The sequence below is a fragment of the Phaenicophaeus curvirostris genome, chromosome 19, assembly GCF_032191515.1.
Source record: "Phaenicophaeus curvirostris isolate KB17595 chromosome 19, BPBGC_Pcur_1.0, whole genome shotgun sequence".
In the NCBI taxonomy this organism is placed as follows: Eukaryota; Metazoa; Chordata; class Aves; order Cuculiformes; family Cuculidae; genus Phaenicophaeus; species Phaenicophaeus curvirostris.
This window is the reverse complement of record NC_091410.1, coordinates 4865179-4885290: the sequence shown is the minus strand read 5'-3', so window position 1 is coordinate 4885290 and position 20112 is coordinate 4865179. Positions and strand designations below refer to the sequence as shown.

General features: G+C 45.9%; 1 protein-coding gene across 2 annotated transcripts in view; it reads left to right on the top strand.

Annotated features, from left to right (window-relative positions):
- DNAH9 (dynein axonemal heavy chain 9) overlaps nucleotides 1–20112 on the top strand; it is a 177235-nt gene that overhangs the window by 58341 nt on the left and 98782 nt on the right. For both annotated transcript variants that reach the window (XM_069872298.1, XM_069872299.1), the window contains 8 exons: nucleotides 2855–3020; nucleotides 3984–4086; nucleotides 5569–5808; nucleotides 12632–12793; nucleotides 13832–14028; nucleotides 15135–15297; nucleotides 16444–16567; nucleotides 19412–19554. In XM_069872298.1, the coding sequence (XP_069728399.1) occupies nucleotides 2855–3020; nucleotides 3984–4086; nucleotides 5569–5808; nucleotides 12632–12793; nucleotides 13832–14028; nucleotides 15135–15297; nucleotides 16444–16567; nucleotides 19412–19554 (1298 nt within the window). The remainder of the gene's footprint in view (nucleotides 1–2854; nucleotides 3021–3983; nucleotides 4087–5568; nucleotides 5809–12631; nucleotides 12794–13831; nucleotides 14029–15134; nucleotides 15298–16443; nucleotides 16568–19411; nucleotides 19555–20112) is intronic.

Here is a 20112-nt window from a genome sequence, read left to right as displayed (position 1 = left end):
CTCTCCTGATGCAACTTGATGCCATTTCTTCTTGTTCCTTAAGAGAAGAGAACAACACCCACCTGGCCACAACCTCCTTTCAGGTAGCTGCAGAGAGCCATGAGGTCTCCCCTCAGTCTCCTCTTCTCCAGACTGAACAGCCCCAGGTCCCTCAGCAGCTCCCAGAATGACTATGTTCCAGACCCTTTTCCAGCTCTATTCCTTTCTCTGCACACACTCCAGCCCCTCATGTCTTTCTTCTGCTGAAGGGCCCAAAACTGAGCCCAGGATTTGAGGTGCAGCCTCACCAGCACCGAGTACAGGGGGACGATCCCTGCCCTGCTCCTGCTGGCCACCCCATGGCTGATCCAAGCCACGGTGCTGTCCTTCTTGGCCACACGGGCCACTGCTGCCTCACGTTCAGCCACTGTCAACAAGGACCCCCCGGGTCCTTTCCGTTCAGCAGCTTTTCAGCCGCTCTTCCCTAAGCCTGGAGTGTCGCATGGGGTTGTTGTGACCTCCTCCTCCTTGCCCCCCTCATCAGACGCAGCCCTGCCTTCTATCATTCAGCACCTTTCCACTCCAGATCTGCCTTGAGAAAACTGCCATAAAGGTTGGTTCTTTGGTTTTGGGGTGCCCCTTGATCAACAACCAGTGGGCAAGAGGAGTTGCACTTGCTAAGTCTTGTTTGCAGTGACTTTGTCTATCAGGTGCTAATTTGAGCCTGTCAGGGTCCCACAGGCAGAGACGAGGATCCTTTATTATTATTGTGAGTTACAGCTTTGAATTAAAACACAACTCTCACGAACGTGTCACTTGATCCCCAGTAATTGCATTTCAGTGTGATGAATCTCCTGGATACTTGTTTAACCTCGAAAAGGACTGATTTTATATGTTAATTAAGGGCTAATTAAATTTAAATTAAATGCTTATTTGAAACACTTAATCTAACTTGCTACCAGAAATCTCAAATATTGTGGTTTTATTGAAGGAGAAGAGAGGCTCCTCTGAGGAAAGATCTATCATTTTCCTTAGCATCATTTGTGCCTTTGTGCAGCAACTGTCTGTGACAAGAAAGCAGCAGAATTTTGAGTAGTGGGGAAGACAAGTTGTCTGCAGTGCACCGAAGCAGGAGAAAAAATGGTGGTTTAAGAGATTGGTGGTCTAAAAAAGCTGAATATAAATCTTCCTTAATTACTTTTGCACATGATAATGAATGGTTTAAGTGTACTTTTTCACAAGGAGATTTTTATAAGAATTCCCAGTCCCATTTACATTTGCCAGTGTTTCCTGATTACAAAGAATTGCTACTTATCATGCTGCTCTACAGCACCTTATAGGTCTGTTGACAACCCAAAACTGTGTAAATGAAACAAGTTCTGTCTCTGTCTTCAGGAAAGCAGTGAGCCCCTGAGGCTGCTCTCAAAGTAAGAAAACCCATCCCAGGCTCGGGGCAGAGGAGAGCTGCTTCTGTTTGCTTTTCCTCTTTTTGAGTTGGTAAAGGTTGCTCAGACTGTAATCAAAGCTCTCAAGAGCCTATAAAACACTGTGTGCAACAATGCGGGGTGGTTTTTATTAAATCTGAGCCCAGCATTGTAAATATTCCTCACATTTTATAATCTAGAGCGACACATAGAATCGTAGAATGGTTTGGGTTGGAAGGGATCTTAAAGATCATCTAGTTCCAGCCCCTGCCATAGGTAGGGACACCTCCCACTAGATCAGGGGGCTCCAAGCCCCATCCAACCTGGCCTTGAACACCTCCAGGGATGGGACAGCCACCACTGCTCTGGGCAACCATGACCAGTGCCTCACCACCTCACAGCACAACATTTCTTCCTAAGGTCTCATCTCAGTCTCTCCTTTTCCAGCTTAAAGCCGTTCCCCCTTGTCTGATCCCTGCACACATAACCTCAGCCTTCTCTTAAATCAAATAGAGATCTTCCGAAGCTTTGAAAAGAGTAACTTCTCTGTGCTTTCCCTTCTTCACACAAGAACCTGCTTAAAAGCAGGTGGTAATTTGACAGCTTATGTTGGAACATTGTCAGGAGGTTTGGAGAACGTTGGAGAGGCAACCAGAAAACTTGTGGATATTTGATGCATTTAAATAAAACCTATTATTTCGATTGTTCTGAAGATGTCCAGGAATTTGGCCTGGAAGCCACCTATTTCTTTTGTCTAACAAAGGTAAAAAATGCACTTATATTCACAGACTCAGCTTTGTTCATGGGCTTCTGTGCCCATGGCATCCCCCATCTTTCTTCACGGTGCCCAGCCGCTACTGCCCATGTTGATGGTGTGGGTGCTGTGCTGCTGGGGGAGACAGCAGATGACATTCACTGCTCTGTTTTATGGATCTGAAGAACCTCAGCAAGCAAGGTTTCATTTGAAAAAAAACATGCAGAAGGGATTTGAAAGTCTTTATCTTGCATGAAAAGCTTTTGTTTTCTCTGAAGTCGAGCTGCTCTGTTCTATAGCAGACTGTTAGTTTGCTGTGTTTTGTTTGAAAGGAGGAATTGGGAGCTTTTGGCTTTGGGTTAAGCGAGACTGACAAGCTGCCCAAGGGTCCTGCCAGCCTCATGCAATTCTTCCAGCTGCTCTGGGACAGCTACTGTCCAGCTGGTGATCAGCATTCTGTGCCAAGACCAACTCCTCCTCCTCAAAAAGCAATAAGTAGCTCAGATGCCAGCTGGGTGGGGCCAGGACTTGCCCCTCTGCTGCAAGATGAACCCTGCCTGCCCTGTGCATAGCTTGGCTCGTCCTGAAGCTGCTGTAGCTGCCCACAGCATGTTAGCAAGCTGGGCTGAGAAATCATTTCTATTTTGCAGCAGTGACTGCCCCGGTAGCTCAGCTTTGCACCTCTGACTCCACACAGGTGTGCTTGAGAAGCCTCTGGATAAAAAGGCTGGCAGGAATTACAGCCCTCCGGGTACCAAGAAGCTTGTGTACTTCATTGATGATCTGAACATGCCTGAAGTGGATGCTTACGGTACAGTTCAGCCCCATACACTGATCAGGCAGCACCTGGATTACGGCCACTGGTAAGAGGCTGCTTGGACTTGGTCATCTGAGACCTTTTTGTTCAGATTCAGTGCTGGGGAAGGGAATTGAGAAGAAGTCAAAATGCAGTTCCCTCTTCCCATCCCATCTAATGTTGTTTTCAGTTCGGCAGCAGCAAACAAGTGTTTTCTAGGTAGAGATAATTTAAAGGAAAAACAGAGTTTTGAGAGGAGATTGATGCATCTTACTCTGCAACCAGCAGTGCTGCATGGGGCAAGAATATTTGCAGCTGTCCCTGGGGCAAATACGGGGCAGGAACTCATAGCGATCTCTGCTCTCTTTGGTGATGTGCGTGCCTGAGCTTAGCCAAAACCTTCCCAAGTATGGAGACGGTGGAGCGGAGGTAGAAATTTTGGGCTGTGGGGGTTGGAAGTCAGGCTCTGCTGCTTGCGTGGAAGCACTGGAGGCTTGGGGTCCAGCACATCCAAGCTTTATGCCTGCACACTTGGCAGTGCCCACCAGCGTGTTGTACACTCAGTGCTCCCTCTTGTAGCCTGGTGGGCTGCAGATTACTCCTGGGATGGTGAGGAGTGAGATGGGCAAAACTATCTGTTAATCTTTGGCTGCCAGGTCTGCTTCTGGGGCTGCCCGCGGCTCCTTCAGCAGGCTCCCCATCCTTCCCTGTCCCAGGTTGGCTCAAACTAGAGGCGCTCCTTCGGTTTTCAACCATTTCCATGCAAGTGATGACTACATCCTGTGGGCTTTGTGCAGTGCTTTTTTTCTAGCTGCTAGAAATATTAGCTACAGGTTGCAGAAGCTGAAAGATTTCCACCAAGAGCAGGATTTTCACGTGCCAGGCTATGTAGAGACATGCAGACCCTGCCTTGGCAAGATGCAGAATTTGATCCTCCTGAAGACGAGAGGACATCGGAAGCCCATGGCTACGCACCAATGGAGAGGTAGCAGATGTGTTCACTGTGCCACTGCTTTTGTGTTGCCCAAAGGTACGACAGGACCAAGCTGTCGCTGAAGGAGATCATGAATGTGCAGTATGTGTCGTGCATGAATCCGACTGCAGGGAGTTTCACCATCAACCCTCGTCTGCAGGTAAAGCCCTTGCACAATAGCAGGCGCTGTCGCTGGTTTTATTTTTGGCTGGATTATTTAAGTGTGAGGGTAGAGGAAAACTACTGGCAGATCCTGCTGTCATTTTAACAGTAGAAAAGGCATGAATCTGATGAGTGATGGTAATTCCTTATTGTGAAGCAGCAGACTTGTCTCCTTATTCCCTTGTTTGTTTTTCTTCACCTGCTGCTGCTCAGCAAGGGGAAGAAAGTGCAAGTTGCCAGTCAGCTTAACACGTGCTTTCTGGAGAGTCTTCTGATTCAGACAGATTTTGCCTTCATTTAGCTAATATTTACCTCTGGAACATAGTTCATTAAAGCCTTTTGGTTTCTAGAATTTCCTGATGGAGCTGTCATTATACTCTAAATAAGAAGAGGTGGGGGAAACCCAACCAAAGGAAACCAACTTCCCCTCTCCAAAAAAAACAAACAAAATAGCACAAGTGTTTTGACAGTAACAGAAGTGTAGATTTAGGATGAGATCTTAAACCTCAGGGCTGGATTTTTGGGAGCTGTGAGGCTTAGGCTGGGTCATAGAGGTGGTTGTTATCAGCTCTTATGTTACTTACCCTTTCTCCAAGCTGCGAGGTTGTGGTGTCAGGGGCAGCCTAGCTGTTCCCTGTACCTGCAGATCAAAACCACTAAGCAGGTCCTGTTGGCATTTGAGAGGGACAAACAGCAGCCTAGGGGGATGGTGCCTTTCTCAGCTGTGCGGTAGGTGTTTGCCGTGCTGTGGAGTGAAGCTTGGCACATGAGCAGTAGTAGAGAAATGCCTTGAGAAATGGGTGCCCAAGCAAAAGCAGCTGTGACTTGGTGGAGTGGCTGCCACAGGGACAGAACCTGCTCATGGCACTGCAGGCAGGGACCTGCTGGCTGTTGGGGAGCCTGGATAGCGGAGAAAAAAATTAACTTCCTTGTAGAGAAACCTCATGACCAGAGTCAGCCCAGGCTCTGGCTCCTCTTAGGAAGCTGTGGTGGTAAAATGAAGCATCCCGTGGCCATCTGTGGGCACCTCCTCTGTCTTTGCAAATTTCAAATCAATAAAGGGATTTTCTGGGAGATGGCAGCTTCCTGGAGCTGTTCCTGACAGAGACGGAGACTGGGCTTCTTCGGTGGTCAGTGGGACCTTTAGAGCTCTTCAGCTTTTCAGTGGCCTGAACTTCCAGTGTAGCAGTTGTGAAGCACAGTTGAAAAATCTCTTTTTTTCTTAAATGATGCAAACTGTCCTCTGCTGGTAAACTGGAGGAGAGAAATAGCTGTGTTCAGATGGACTGCGAGTCATAGACTCATAGAGTTTCCCTGGTTGGAAGGGACCTGAAAAGAATATCTGGTCCAGCCTTTCGTGAGAAAGGGAGCTTAGATGAGATTTCCTACCCCTTTGTCTAATCGCATCAAGTCCCCAAGGGCATTTTTCTTGAGAGGTGATTGCTGATCTGTCTGACTGTTCCATGTCTTCCTTCCTCAGCGTCACTTCTGCGTCTTTGCTCTCTCCATCCCTGGTCAGGATGCTTTGTCCAGGATCTACAGCACCATTTTAATACAGCACCTGACGAGTGGGAATTTCTCGATGGCTGTGCAAAAATCAGCTCAGCAGCTGATTACCCTTGCCCTGGGACTGCATCAGAAAGTAGCTGCCACTTTCCTGCCAACAGCTATCAAGTTCCATTACATTTTCAACCTGAGAGACTTCTCCAGTATCTTCCAAGTAAGTGCACTTGCTGTCCTGTGGCGCATGGAGCCTTGTCCCAATGCTATGGAAGGCGGTGGACCTGTGTTCCTCTGGCCTAGCCAGCCTTGGTGAGCAAAATACAATCTCCCACCAAGCAATGACACAGCGTGTGTGTCCCCTGAGTAGAGAGGGTGACCTTGGAACATTCCCTGACTCCTGGAATCCATCCAAAACAATGACACTGAAAAAGATCAGTTAGAGGCTTATCTACTTTGCAGTCTCCTGTAGTCAGTGGGCGGGGATGAATAATTCCAGAAGGAGGTGAAGGTTTTGGGTGGGTTGAAATGCCCTCTGGCTGTAGAAGGGACCAAATGAAGGGCGCTTTGTGCTCCTGACTTCAGCACTTAATTAGGTGACTGTTGGAGGGTGTGCTGGAGCTGGGCTTGTCTTTGCTCATGTGTAAATGTGGGGCTAAAAAAGCACTGTTCCACTACACGGGGAGGTTATTTTATTACACTAAATCAGGTGGTGGATACTTAGTGGGCCACTGGCCATGGAGATAGGAGAGCAGTAACTGATTCAGCTGCTCTGCCTAGTGCCAGTATGGCTTGTCAGCCTCTTCTGGCATGTCCTCTTGGCTTCTTAATGGCCAGGTACTCAGCATGTGCAGAAAGGATGGCATTTAAAGAGTTGATAAATAAATTAAAACCAGCTTTGACCTAATACCCGAAACTGATTTACCCCTGGAGCCCGTTCTGTACCAAGGGGAAGTTGTTCAACTTTAGAAATGTTTCCTTCCAATGGTGAGAGGTTTTTTTTTTCTTTCTTCCCCAGAAAGCTCATGCTTTGAAGCAGTAGCTTTTACTGCTTAAAGAGCCTTTCCGAGCTTAAGGCTGATCAATAAAGTGTGAGAAAGTTCTGAGCAGCCAAATCAAGATGTTTAAAATGCCATAACCTGTTGTAAAACTCCAGTTTGTAATTTCTTGCTCTTTATTAATGTCTGTTTTACAAAGTTGTTATTGAAAGTTCAGTGCCTTGTGGTCTGGTCCATCAGACAAGAGCTGAAGTAATGACAGGCAATGGGAAATCCAAGAACAGGACCTTGAAGAAAATTAATAACTCCATTGTGTCAAGAAGGAATCAGACCTGTCAGTTGTGCTCGCCTAAACATCAGCAGGCTTTGACGTTAGATGTGGGTCATGTTAAATCCTGGCTTCTGTTTAATCTGTGCTTTGAAAGGCAGAGAGAGAAAAGAAGCATTTCAAGGGGAAGCTTTAATTTTAACTGTAGTGTTCTTGAAAGGTGCTAAGGTCGTGAGATATTTGAAGATGTCCTGCCTGATCTAGGTGCCACACCAGAGGGCTGCAATGGTGACAGGAGCTCAGATACTTTTTTGTTTATCCCATGGCTGCAGAGGTGGAGGGGTCTGACTTCTGGCTCTCGTAATGTTTATTTAAATTGGGGTTCAGTTTTTCTTGAAATCCTTCCTTTCCTTTTGCTATTCATTCGTAATTATTTTCTTACCTTAAATATTCCCAGGTTTCCTGATTTCCTGTTTAGCTCTGCTAGAACACAGTATTTTTTCTGAAATTGACTGTGAAAGAAGCTCTGGACTCTGGAAATGCGTTTGCATGGGTTGCATTTGTTGCGTCTTCATAAATTCATAAACTAGCTCGTGTTCTCTTGTCCAACCACCTGCTCAAGCAGTGCCAGCTTCAGACTTAGGTCAAGTTTTGGGTGTTTCCTTGCCCCTGTTGCACTGCTAAATCCACTCTACGGGGCAGGCAGTTTGTATATTTTTATTTCAGTTGGAATTTCCTTTGCTGTAATTTGTTTGTTATCTCTTGTCCTTTTGCTATGCACCTCCAAAACCAAATTGGCTCATTGTTCTCTGTAACTCCCCGTCAGGCACTTGTAGGCAGCAGGAAGCTTCCCCTTCACCTTTTTACTGGGTTGAACAAAGCTGTTGCTCTCTGCCTTTCCTTGCATATCCCATGCGTCACCTTTTTATGGTCTTGGTGGTCTCCATTGAACTTGCTTAAGTATTCGATGTCTTTCTTGTAGCGGGGGACCCGAAAGCAGATTGAACCTCGTGCAGCTTTTCTTCAGCCTGTCAGTGTCCCTCCCTTTGGTGTAATAACCTCCCTGCTTGGCCAGCATCATCTCCAGACTGGCTGAGAGGGCACTGCCTGGGTCACGGAGACATTAAACAGTATTGCCCTGGTACCAGTCCCTGAGCATCTTCAGTGGGATTCCTTTTGGCCTGGTGAAAAGAATTCGAGGTGACTGTCCTGTTGTCAGACATAAGAACTTTGCAGGACTAAGGTGGGATTTAGCTCCAGTTTAAGATGTTCACATTCAGGTGTGTGAGGATATTTAGGGTCATCCAAGGCTGGGGAGGCCAGAAGTCTTTCCACCTCTCCCTGCCAAGGATGCAGGCGTGGTTTCACTGTTGCCCAAGTGTGGATGTCTAGAGCTTTTTGAAACATGTCAGGACACCCTAACTGGACTCCAGCAGCTGTACAAGGACTCATGTGTCTTCTTCTGTTGTATCTGCCTGCTTTGTGCAAGTATCTTGTCTGAACTGCTTGAGATGTGTTACTTTCCCTCCCTTGGCTGTAGAGTAAGTGTCCTCTGAGATGAACCATCCAGTTGTGTTCACTTGAAAAGGTCATGGGAAATTCCATGTATTCCTACACGATGATTCTAACCACTGTTCTTGCTACTCTCTGGACTTCACCTTCAGTGGGACAACACTAAATGCCTCAGCATTGTACTCAGTGGTGCCACTGATTCTCTGGCATCAGCTGGCCAAGGACTGTAGGGTCAAACTTTGGTTCAGGCTGTTGTGTAGGAACAAGGCAACCTCTCCTTTGTGACACTGAGGTAACGAATGTATGCCCACTGCAGCTCCCCAGAGGAGAACACGAGTCTCCAGGGAGGTAGGTCCTGGCTGAAAGGGCTTTGGGTGAAGATGAGGAGCCAAGGGAAGAAGGAAGCCAGCACTGAGCATGTTCAGATCACTGTTGACCTGGAAACCCTCTAAGCTCTGGACTGAGGGATGCTCCTTCCTGATCTTGAAAAATGACAACAAAGAGCCTCAAAATCTGTGATTGTCATCAAGCACTTGGCCTCACAGGCTGGTTTTGAACAGTTACAGAAGGCTCAGCAAGTTCCATAAAATCTAGCTGTAATAAACCAGCTTACGTTTGCTGTCATGTCTGACTGGAAATGTTTGGGGAAAGGAGAGGCTGGAAACCACAGTCTAGGATGATGGGCAAGAGGAGGCTGCAGTAGGACTAGACAAGATCTGTAGGAGTGACAGTCTTGGCTCCTTGTCCTTGGACTGTATCACTTACTGACAGTACTATTGCAGGGCCAAGATCACCCTTCAGTTTTTTATAATCATTAGGGCTCATCAGAAGGTGGTATTTGGTACTTTCCCTTTGGAGCAGCTCCTGTCTGTGGTTGAAGTCGGGCACTACTTTGCCTTGCATTTATATGTCCCCTTTCTGCACCTCTGAGTCAAAGCATATGCTACAGAGTTAAATTGATTGGTACACTCCAGGCAATTTACCCTTGATTAAAGAAGACTGATTTCTGCCTTGACAGAGTTGGGGATTATGCTTTTTAAAAATACATTCCCTGCTGGCTCACACCAGAGAAAGCCCTTTTGCTGTCTTTCTTTCCATCTGAAAGGGTTACCATGGTATTATGCTCTAAATTATATCTGTCATTACTGTAAAATAATAATCATCGACTCAGCAGGGTTGTATTTTGCTTTTTATTCCCATTTCTATCAAGCTTTTCAAGCAGCATGTCACATTAAGATCTATGGCAGTTGAGGAAGAATGGCCTCTATCTCTTCCTTGACAGCAAGATGATAGCGGTGGCTCTGGAGTGGCTCACTCCAGCTGAGCTTTGCCTCCACGTGGGCTTCAGCAGCTCTCAGACCTCACACTATTTGCTATTTACCTGGGGCCAAACTTGCTAAAGAGCCCTGGAAACATCAAGCTTGCAAACATTGAAATGCACCAGAGGAGGCCATGAAGATGATGCGAGGGCTGGAGCACTTCCACTGTGAGGACAGGCTGAGAGAGCTGGGGTTGTTCATTCTGGAGAAGGGAAGGCTCTGGGGAGACCTTAGAGCAGCTTCCGGTGCTGCAAAGGGCTCCAGGAAGGCTGGGAAGAGGCTCTTGATCAGGGAGGGCAGGGATAGGAGAAGGGGAAAAGGCTTTAAATTGGACAAGGGGAAAATTTAGATTGGATGTTAGGAGGAAATTCTTCACGATGGTGGTGGGGAGGCCCTGGCCCAAGTTGCCCAGAGCAGTGGTGGCTGCCCCGTCCCTGGAGGGGTTCAAGGCTAGGGTGGATGGGAACTTGAGCAGCCTGATGTGGTGGGGAGGTGTCTCTGCAGCACTTGAATGGGCAGTGGAAGCATCTCCTGGACTTCCCTCAGCACAGCTGGGAGGGGACAACCTTCCTGGCAGGCTGATGGGGTCATGGCTGCTCTTCGCTCTCCTCCTTTTCATGGAGATCATAAGAAAGCGAGTAACTGCCTGAGGCCAGGTCCTGCTTTGTCAGGGCTGCTACAGCCCACTGGTGTGTTGATGCATGACGGCAACAGAGAAGGACTACTCTTGCTGGGTTGATTAGCACATTCCCCACTTCCATGCCAAATACCCACCGTCTCCTGGGGTGATTATTAAGCCCTCTGGGGAGCCTGTCACTCAGAATTACCCATTTATAAATCCCAGTCTGATGAGTCTCAGCCAGAGGGTGGTGATCCCTGGCAGTGATCCCTGATCATTGCCCCAACAGGCACAGCTGCTCCTCACAGCTGCTTCAGGTGTTTTGCTATTTGATCACCCATGTCATGATATTTGATATGATTGCCTAGAAAAACCTCAGTGCGACAGTCCTAACCAGCTTCTGGCCTTTCTGGTGGGGAGGAGAAGCTTAAAGGTTTGGCTGAAATAGAATCTGAGGACTCGGCAACCAGATGAAAGTTGCCTTGTTGTGGCAAGGGGCAAGAGATTATCCACTTTCCTTTTCTGTGTCGGCACCACATCCATCGCAGATGCAGCAACCCATGACCATGCATCCTTCGTGCATCCCTGCTGTGGACACGATGGCATCTCCTAGAAGCTCAGCCTCACACACGGAGTATTCCTGTTGCTCTTGGATGAGCAGCTGGCTGTATTCTTGGAAGAGCCCAGTAGCTCTGCTGAGAGGAGCGAGGAGGGTTGGATTTGCGAAGTGAGAAGAGGGGAAATGCTCAAATTAATAACTTGTTTACAGATTGCTGAGTGGATTTTCCTCCATCTGAGGTAGCTTGACATGTGCTTGCATCAAGAACACAACAACTTTTGCAGCTTTGGGGTGTCTTATCATAGAATCACCAAGTTGGAAAAGACCCACCGGATCATTGAGTCCAACCATTCCCATCAATCACTAAACCATGCACCTCAGCACCTCGTCCACCCATCCCTTAAACACCTCCAGGGAAGGTGACTCAACCCCCGCACTGGGCAGCCTGTTCCAGTGCCCAATGACCCTTTCCATGAAAATTTTTTTCCTAATGTTCAGCCTGACCCTCCCCTGGTGGAGCTTGAGGCCATTCCCTCTCGTCCTGTCCCCTGTCACTTGGGAGAAGAGCCCAGCTCCCTCCTCTCCACAACCTCCTTTCAGGTAGTTGAAAAGAGCAATGAGGTCTCCCCTCAGCCTCCTCTTCTCCAGGCTCTTTAGAGTGAATGAGTGATTTTCTTTTTAGAACCTGATGAGTTTCACATTTCTCTCTTCGAGTTGTCAGATCTCCCCCCTGTTATTTTCCTGAAATAAATAAAATAGCTTTAAAATAAATAAAATAGCTGTAATAACAACTATGAAGTCCGAACCATTTGAGCCACAGGCCATAGAGGGACAGCTTTACGTGGCTTTTAATACATTTAATATTTTATATATAAGTAATTAGATGTTGGGAATACAGGCTGTCTATTTAATTCGTGCTATTGAACACCCTGTGTGCTGTTAATAGGCTTAGTTGTAGGTGACACCTCTTTGAAATATCATACTTTTATGCATTTTAATGGAGTTCATGGTAAACATACTGTGATAAGCAGACAGCGACTAATATTTCCTGCAGGCAGAATGCACCTAATTAAAATTAATTGATTAAAAAAAAATAAATCATCACCACTAAAATTTCCAACCCATTTTTATTCTTGACAAAATGCCTGTGGTGCAGTATCAGGATGCAAAAAGCCACACATCTGGACTGGTGCCTGATTTTGCATGCTGTTTGCTTCTGAGATCAGAACCACCAGCCCAGTCAGGCTGCGCTGGGGATGCTGTTTGGGACATCAATATGAGTGTAACAATGAATATAAACTGCTTTGAGAGCTCAGGGGTAAGAAAGAGCTTGTTCTCCAGAGGTGTTGGGGAGGGGCTGATTCAGAAATTCAATTCTCCCAAGCGATAGGTGATAGGACAAAAGGAAATGGCCTCAAGCTGCACCAAGGCAGGTTCAGATTGGACATTAGGAAAAATTTCTTCACTGAAAGGGTTCTCAGGCACTGGCAGAGCTGCCCAGGGAGATGGTGGAGTCACCATCCCTGGGGGGGTTTAAAAGATGGGTAGATGAAGTGCTTAGGGCCATGGCTTAGTACTGGACAGGTACAGTTGGACCTGATGATCTCAAAGATCTTTTCCAACCTAGTGATTCTATGATTGAGGTTGCTATAATAAGTCTGCTTTTATAGTGATTCAGCCGTTTTCCAGTGTGGTACTATGGATGCTGGGGTGAGACTGGTCCCTTAGAGTCAAGAGAGGGTTTACTGACTGTGTCTGCTCCCCACAGGGCCTCCTGTTCTCTACCCCTGAATGCCTGAAGCAACCCCAAGACCTAGTGAAGCTCTACCTGCATGAGTCAAACCGGGTGTACCGAGACAAGATGGTTGAAGAAAAGGATTATGATGCCTTTGATAAAATGCAGCTGGAGATGGTGAAGAAATGCTATGACGTAAGTGTTGAGATTCATAACTCTGATAATAACGTACATGCTTGCAGGAAAAATGTTCCTTGGAAGAGCATATTTTGCCCCAAGGTCTACCCATCTCTGACTTGCCTGGAGGGCAGTGCTCTTGATGGGAGCCTAGGGACAACATTTCTGCCATCTGTATCCTGGGCTGCCAGTGTTGCAATATGGGGAAATGATGTACTCCATAAGGGCACTGGGGAAAGGAGATTTGGGCTCTGTGAATTAATTAAATTCCTTTATTTAAGTGCTTTGAGTTTCCTGTGTCAAAAGCAGAAGAATGGTCAGATCCCTGGTCTTGATGGGAGCAAAGTGAAATGCAGGCACAAATCCCTAGTGCTTTCCTTGTTTCCAAAATGGTGATTTCCAACGTGGTGATTCTATGATTCTATGAAAATAACTTTCTCATGGAAGCTCTGGACCTGCTTTACTTTAGGCCTGGCATCACCCAGCAGTGCTGCTGTACAAATCACACAAGTGTCACTGAAGTGAGAAGTAGTGTAGACAGCACTTTTTCCTCCAGATGTTGTCATTGTCCATGCAACAGCCGAGTACTGTGGCTGTTGCTGCAGGGCTGTTCTTGTGGCAACATTCTTTTACAGTAACGAGTGAGGATTTGACATAGGAAAATGTTGTCAGAGCAAAAAAATGTCAGTATTGGGGCTTTTTCTTTCCCTCGTCTTAACCGTTTTCCAATGTGCAGATGCAACCATATGGGCATAAAATGGTGGGGAAGAAGTGGAAGTGATGGAGTTGTTACTCCTGGAGGTGTTCAAATAAATGTGTAGACGTGGTGCTTTGGGACACAGTTTAGTAGGCACAGTGGTGCTGGGCTTAAGGTTGGACTGGATGATCTTAGAGGCCTATTCTAGCCTTAATGGTTCCATGATTCTACAAAAATACCTTTGCTGGAACACCATACTTTACTTGGAAAGATGACCTAGAGCTGCAGTGGTCTTGCCTATACGTGTTTACATACATACATATGTGTATAAATATATATATTTTTTTTTAATTTGGCAGGATATTGAAGAAACTTTAGAGCAGACCAGGCGGATGAATGTTTATTGCCATTTTGCTAAAGGCATCGGTGAACCCAGCTATAGGTCAGTTCCAACCTGGGAGAAATTGAACCAGATCCTTGTGGAAGCTTTGGACAACTACAATGAAGTCAATGCTGCCATGAACCTGGTACTATTTGAGGATGCCATGTGCCACGTGTAAGGAGTTTTTCTGGCTTTATGGTGTCATCATAGTTTTTATCTGTGCCGATTGCTTCCAGGGATTTTCCTGGGGGATGTACATATTCATAATTATTGCTGATGGAGCTGGAGGTGTGCAGAAGCTTCATCTGCCCATGTGATGTGTCCGGCCCAAATTCTGCGCTGCTTCTCTAGCTGTTGTTTGGAGGGCATTTGTGAAACCTCAGGGCTGCCTGAGGTCGTCAGATGGAGGGACTGCATGTTGGTGGTTATTTTAAACTCAGGTTGCTTTTACAATATCTTCGGCCCTTCGTGCTCTGCATACAGCAGTTAATTAGATTAGGAAAATACACAGTTGAGCGAGCTGAGTAAAGGCAATGATGTGAAGAGGGGAAAGATGCTTGTGTTTAAGACATGGGACAGTAAGGTTTTACAGGTAGGATCCTCTAACTCACTTGGAGTTTTAACACATGGGGATGTCAGTGATGGCTTAAGGAGAATAAATTGGAGGCAGGCAGGCAGAGTTCATTGTTCAGCTCTCAGACAGGAAAAGTGAGCAGACCTTGGATGTAACAGCAAGTTCAGTTTTAGAAGTGAGATACCTGTAAGTACTTGTGGTTTGGATAAATGAGAAACATTGATTGTGTTTTCCAGATGTGTTTCTATGCCATTCTAGATGCATATGAATATTTAATGTGTAGCAGTACTCCACCTGAACATGAACCCTAAATGCCCTGTGAAGACAAACGTTTACTGGGGAAGTGATCAGAGCCTTGGAAGTGGTTCTCAGTTATTGCATGTCAATGTAATGTACATTTTCCCTCGTCTTCCATGCAAAGATCTCCAGACCTTCACCTTAATAGTTATGTCCAGCAGGACTTGTCAGGTGGAAAAAAATGGGACAGAGTCTGAATTGCCACCAAACAATTTTTTTCCATCAGCTGCATCCTTTATTTAGGTCTCAGCAGAGATGGGGATTGATTGCTGACATGTCTCTCAGACTGACGTTTTTCATCCTGTTCAGAATACAATTTCTTAGTGAATAAAATATGTATTGAAAAGCAGTGGGCAGAGAAAAAGAAAAATGTTCTTATTAATGAGAGATTCTGTATGCTTCAATTTAGTTGCCGCATCAACCGTATCCTGGAGTCCCCCAGAGGAAATGTTCTCCTGGTTGGCGTGGGTGGAAGCGGAAAGCAGAGCCTGACCAGACTGGCAGCCTTCATTAGCTCTCTGGAGGTTTTCCAGATCACTTTGAGGAAAGGATATGGGATCCCTGACCTGAAGGTAGGGGGTTTTAAGGCTGAGGTGGCGGGAAGGAAATAAAAAGCAGAACTTGCCCTGAGAACTTTCTGTTGTTGCATCTTGAGCAACACTGTTGTGGAGATAATAAAAAGACCCCGACACGTATTGTGCTGCAGAGAGGAGCAATTCTGTTTCAAATGCTTCGCTGAAGCATGTCTGTGTGGGGTGCAGGTAGAACTGATGTCCTCTGCCAGCCCTCAGAGCTGCTCCAGCCCAAGGCTCAGTGTCAGCACCAGGCTGTGCGAAGGAACCCAGCAATGTGGACATCCACTTTGTGTTTGTTCAAGAAATCATGAAGGACCAGAAAAGTTCTATTTGATTATTACTTCTAATTAAACCAAGACAGGGGAGTTAATTTATCAGTGAGATATCTGCTCTGGAGTGATTTGGAGGTGGAAAAGGATTGGATCTCAAAACCAAGATGTACTCACTAGGAGGATGTTATCTTCTTTGAAATGAAACAACTTCTCCACGTGAGCAGGCTCTCTGTCAGCATCTCTGGGAAGTGAGAGACTTAAGGGTGACTCAGACTCTGGAAGAGCAAGAATAAATGCACAACTGAAAAATATCCATGTTTGAACAAGAAGTTCTGGGAATAGTAAAGGCCAACATTTCCAGTCATTACTGTCTCTCCCAGCCCCTGTGGAGCTTTAGCTTCCCTGTGCGTGTGACTTATTGTACCCTCAGCCCAGGGCGGAGTGAGACTTCATGAACTCCCCTAGCAGTTTCCACACCCAGGATGATGTCTTCAGCCACATCCACTGTGGCTGATGTCTTCAGCCACATCCACTGACCTCTAGGTCTTTCGGCCACAGGAATTTCCCGTTGTCTAATGGTGCTGGCCAGGACTTTCCTCTCATTTTTGTGTTAGACAGACCTGAGCATGTAAAATGTTACTGGGTAATGCCTTGTAGTGATAACAGCAATAGACTTCCCCATATAATCTGGAAGGTTCAGCTGTGAAGATGGAGAGTGGCCAAAGTCTGGTTTTATGCTAATTAATTGGAATTGTGTTGTTCTTAATTAATGGGAAGATTCTGAACTATCCCGCTTATAGGCATGGTACCTAGCCCACACTTTGCAGAATGTAGGCATAACAGCTAAGTCCATTTACTTTTCAACCTCCAGGCAGACCTGGCAAACCTGTACCTGAAAGCTGGTGTGAAGAACATAGGCACCGTGTTCCTGATGACCGACGCGCAAGTGGTAGACGAGCAGTTCCTGGTGTTGGTGAATGACTTCTTAGCATCAGGTACATATCTCAGTGCTGGAGTGTGGATGCATGCAATTCAAAAGTCTAACTCTTCATCTGTTGATACATCTGAGGTATTTCCATCCTTTACTGGATGCAGGGAGAACAATAGTGATGAAGACTAAGGATAAGGCTGAGGTACTTAATGCCTTCTTTGCCTCAGTCTTTAATAGTAAGGTCAGCTGTTTCCCAGGTACCCTGCCAAGCTGCACCAAGGGAGGTTCAGATTAGATATCAGGAAAAATTTCTTCACTGAAAGTGTTCTCGGGCACTGGCGGAGGCCACCCAGGGAGTTGGTGGAGTTGCCATCCCTGGAAGGACTTAGAAGTCAGGTAGATGAAGAGCTCAGGGATATGGCTTAGTAGTGGACACATGTGGTTGGGCTCAATGATCTCAAAGGCCTTTTCCAACCAAACGATTCAAGGATTTTATGATTCTAATAAAATAAGGTTGTCCTAGATAGATTATTTGGCTGGAGTGGCTGTGAGTTGGTGGGTGATGCACAGCCAGCAGGTGATCATATCTGTGTGCCTCAGCTAGCTGCTTGCTTATCTGTCAAGGTTTTAGACCCACCCTGGCCAGGTCAGCAGCCAAATGCAGGCAGTTGGGATCTCAATTCCCCCCCTACACACAGGGAAAATGAGAAGGAGAGACTTGTGGGTTGGAAATGGAAACAGCTTTAATGAAACAATAATAATAATAATAGGGAAATAATATAAATGAAATAGTAAAAAATATACAAATATGTGAAATTGAAGCCCCCTGAGGACTACATCACCACTGCTGCTGCTCAGCAGGCACAGGGAAAGGTCCTGGACTGGACTCACTGGCAAATGGGAGCTTGTCTCGGGAACTTGATTCAGGAATGCTTGGATCTGGGATGAGGGGCAAAAGGACACACAAGGTCTGCATTAGAAACCAGCCATTAAAGAGAAGGGACTGGCTCTCATGATCCCTCACTTTTATACCGAGTATGACATATATGGGATGGAATCCTCTGTTGGTCAGTTTGGGTCACCTGGCTTGTCCACCCTTCCTGCAGGTACAACACTTTTTCACCCCTTTGACTTAGGGCACTTTACCAACTCGAAGGTAACCTTGGTCTTCATAGAAAGTAGGTATAAGAGTATAAGCAGTGGCTTTTCTGCATGCCAATGCCCCATTTCTTTGGTAATAATCATAAATTTTAAGCATTACTATTTCTAGAGACAGATACTGAAAATGTGTAGCTGACTTTCAGAAAATGAAGTTACTTAGACAAGGCTTAGCTGAAAAGTTAGCAAATTAATTTTGCTTTAGCTCAAACCAGAATGTTATCCTGTTCTAGTCCTTTTCCTCATTGTTTTTCCAGATACCTTTAAGATGTTGAGCTGTTGCTTGTGGAGCAATTGCAGAATAGTCAGTTTAGGTGCCAATGCTCCTTTTTGCGGAACACAGCACAAGTATGTGTGGATGAGCACTCCTGGTGCTGGGTGCACTTCAGCTACAGCGCACACGGCAGCGTGTAGCTGGGTCACCGTGACCCCACTGGGTAACCCAGAGTGGTCATATTCCCCAGACTTCCTGGTAAATCACTGCAACTGACTGTGTGCTGCTTGCAGCCTTATTTATGAGTCGGGAGTGGGAAGATACCAGCTGGTTCAGGTGACCTCCGTGGATGGTGAGGGGTGGAGAGCTGACAGCACACTGGAGCTATAGTTTGTGAGTAACTCCAGAGTTGACATATGTGGCTATAAATTGGCCAGATGGTTGCAGCAGTAAACAAGCCCTGCCTGGGATGTATTTGTAACCAGGAGTAAGGACAGGGGTGGTTGTGGAGAGCGGTGAGTAGTTCCCATCCCCTCTTATGCATAGTAGATACTGCAAACATCTCATGACTCAAAGTGAAGCTCTGCAGTGTTCTGCACCAAGGGGCAGGACAAGTAGCCTGGCTTTGGGATGTCCAGGTCAGCTTATTCTCTCCCAGTCCCTTCAGTCTGGCTGTGATTCTCTGCTGCCTCCCTGGAACGTGAGAATCACAGCCAGACTGAAGGGACCTGGTGGCTTCTGAGCCTTCTCGTGATGTGAGCTGGTGCTGAGTGATGGGTCTGGCTGCTCTCTGCTATCTGCATGCTTATTTGTCTTACTTGTTTCACTTCTTATCATCACCGAAGAAGCTAGAACAAAATACATATTTCAGTCTTTGTTATAAATGAGCAATTTTCTGATTAGTGTATTTTCCTAAGTGATTAGTGCTCATATTGACGGTATCTCACTCAACAATGAAGATTTCAATCAAAACAGAAGCCAGAAAGGGAGCAATAAATAAAGGAACCACTGAAAAAATATTTGGTTGGTTAAGTTTTTGTCAATCAGCTGCATAAATATTAACTTTTTGAAAGTTTTTAAAACATTTCTAACTTTTAAAAAGTTTTGCTGATCTGGGAGTTATTTGACCACTAGTAGAAATAGCATCGAACAGAAATTGTACATGGAATTAATTCATTTGCAAACCCAAAAGGATTTCATTGTCATATATGGTGTATTAGGTGTTCGATTTTTTTTTTCTAGTAATCTAATTAGCACTGCAGATGTGAAAAAAACAGACTTTCTGTACTTTGGCTCTGTTCTAGGTCTATTTAGCTTGTGCTTTTATAAGAAAGTTTGCTCTTGCAAGTGTTTTCTTCTTTAGCAGAATAACTTCTGGGACACTTTGCTGCTGCAGACACCTGGCACAATGAGTTTTCTCAAGGAAGGGACTTCCCTGAGCTTCTGAAGAGAGAGGCAGCCACTTCCCTTTGCTCTAAGCTCTAAGGCTGCAACAATGCCCAGACTAGTAAACCCAACCATACCCTCTTCCCTTAGGTGAAATCCCTGATCTCTTCGCCGACGATGAAGTTGAAAACATCATAAACAGCATGAGGAATGAAGTCAAAGGCCGGGGGCTGGTGGACTCCAGGGAGAATTGCTGGAAGTTTTTTATAGAGCGTGTTCGACGGCAGCTGAAGGTGAGACCGGCTGGGGGAGATTGGGTCCTCACCACCAACCTTGGAGCAGGGGCATGGAGCGGGAATGGTTTGGGCTGCCTTGTAGGGAGGTCAAACTGCAGCCTGAAAGGCTTTTCTGCCTGTTTGTGATACAAACTGTGATTCTTTTAGCACACAGGGCTAAAGTGTAGGAAATGCTGTCTGTTGTCATCACTTCTTGGACTTTAGAAAGATCTTTCAACAGCTGAGCCTTTCCATTCTCCAAACTAAGCACAGGAGTTTCAGTGGGTTGCATCAGGACCTGGAATTCCTGCTTGGAGAAGTTGGAAAGAGGTGCAATCTTCATGTTATTGATAATCTGTAGCCAGAAGAATGCAAAAACCCAGCACAATTTGCTGCAACTCAGAAATTTTTAGCTATTCCTCTGTGTGAAAAAAAAAAAAAATCTCATTCTGATAAAGGCAGAGCTTGAATTTCAGTCACCTCAACCCTTTTCAGTGTTGGCTTTAGAGTAAAAAATCCAGGCAGGCTTGCAGTCCTGCCAGGAGAATTCAGATCCATTTGCTTTAATTCTTGCTT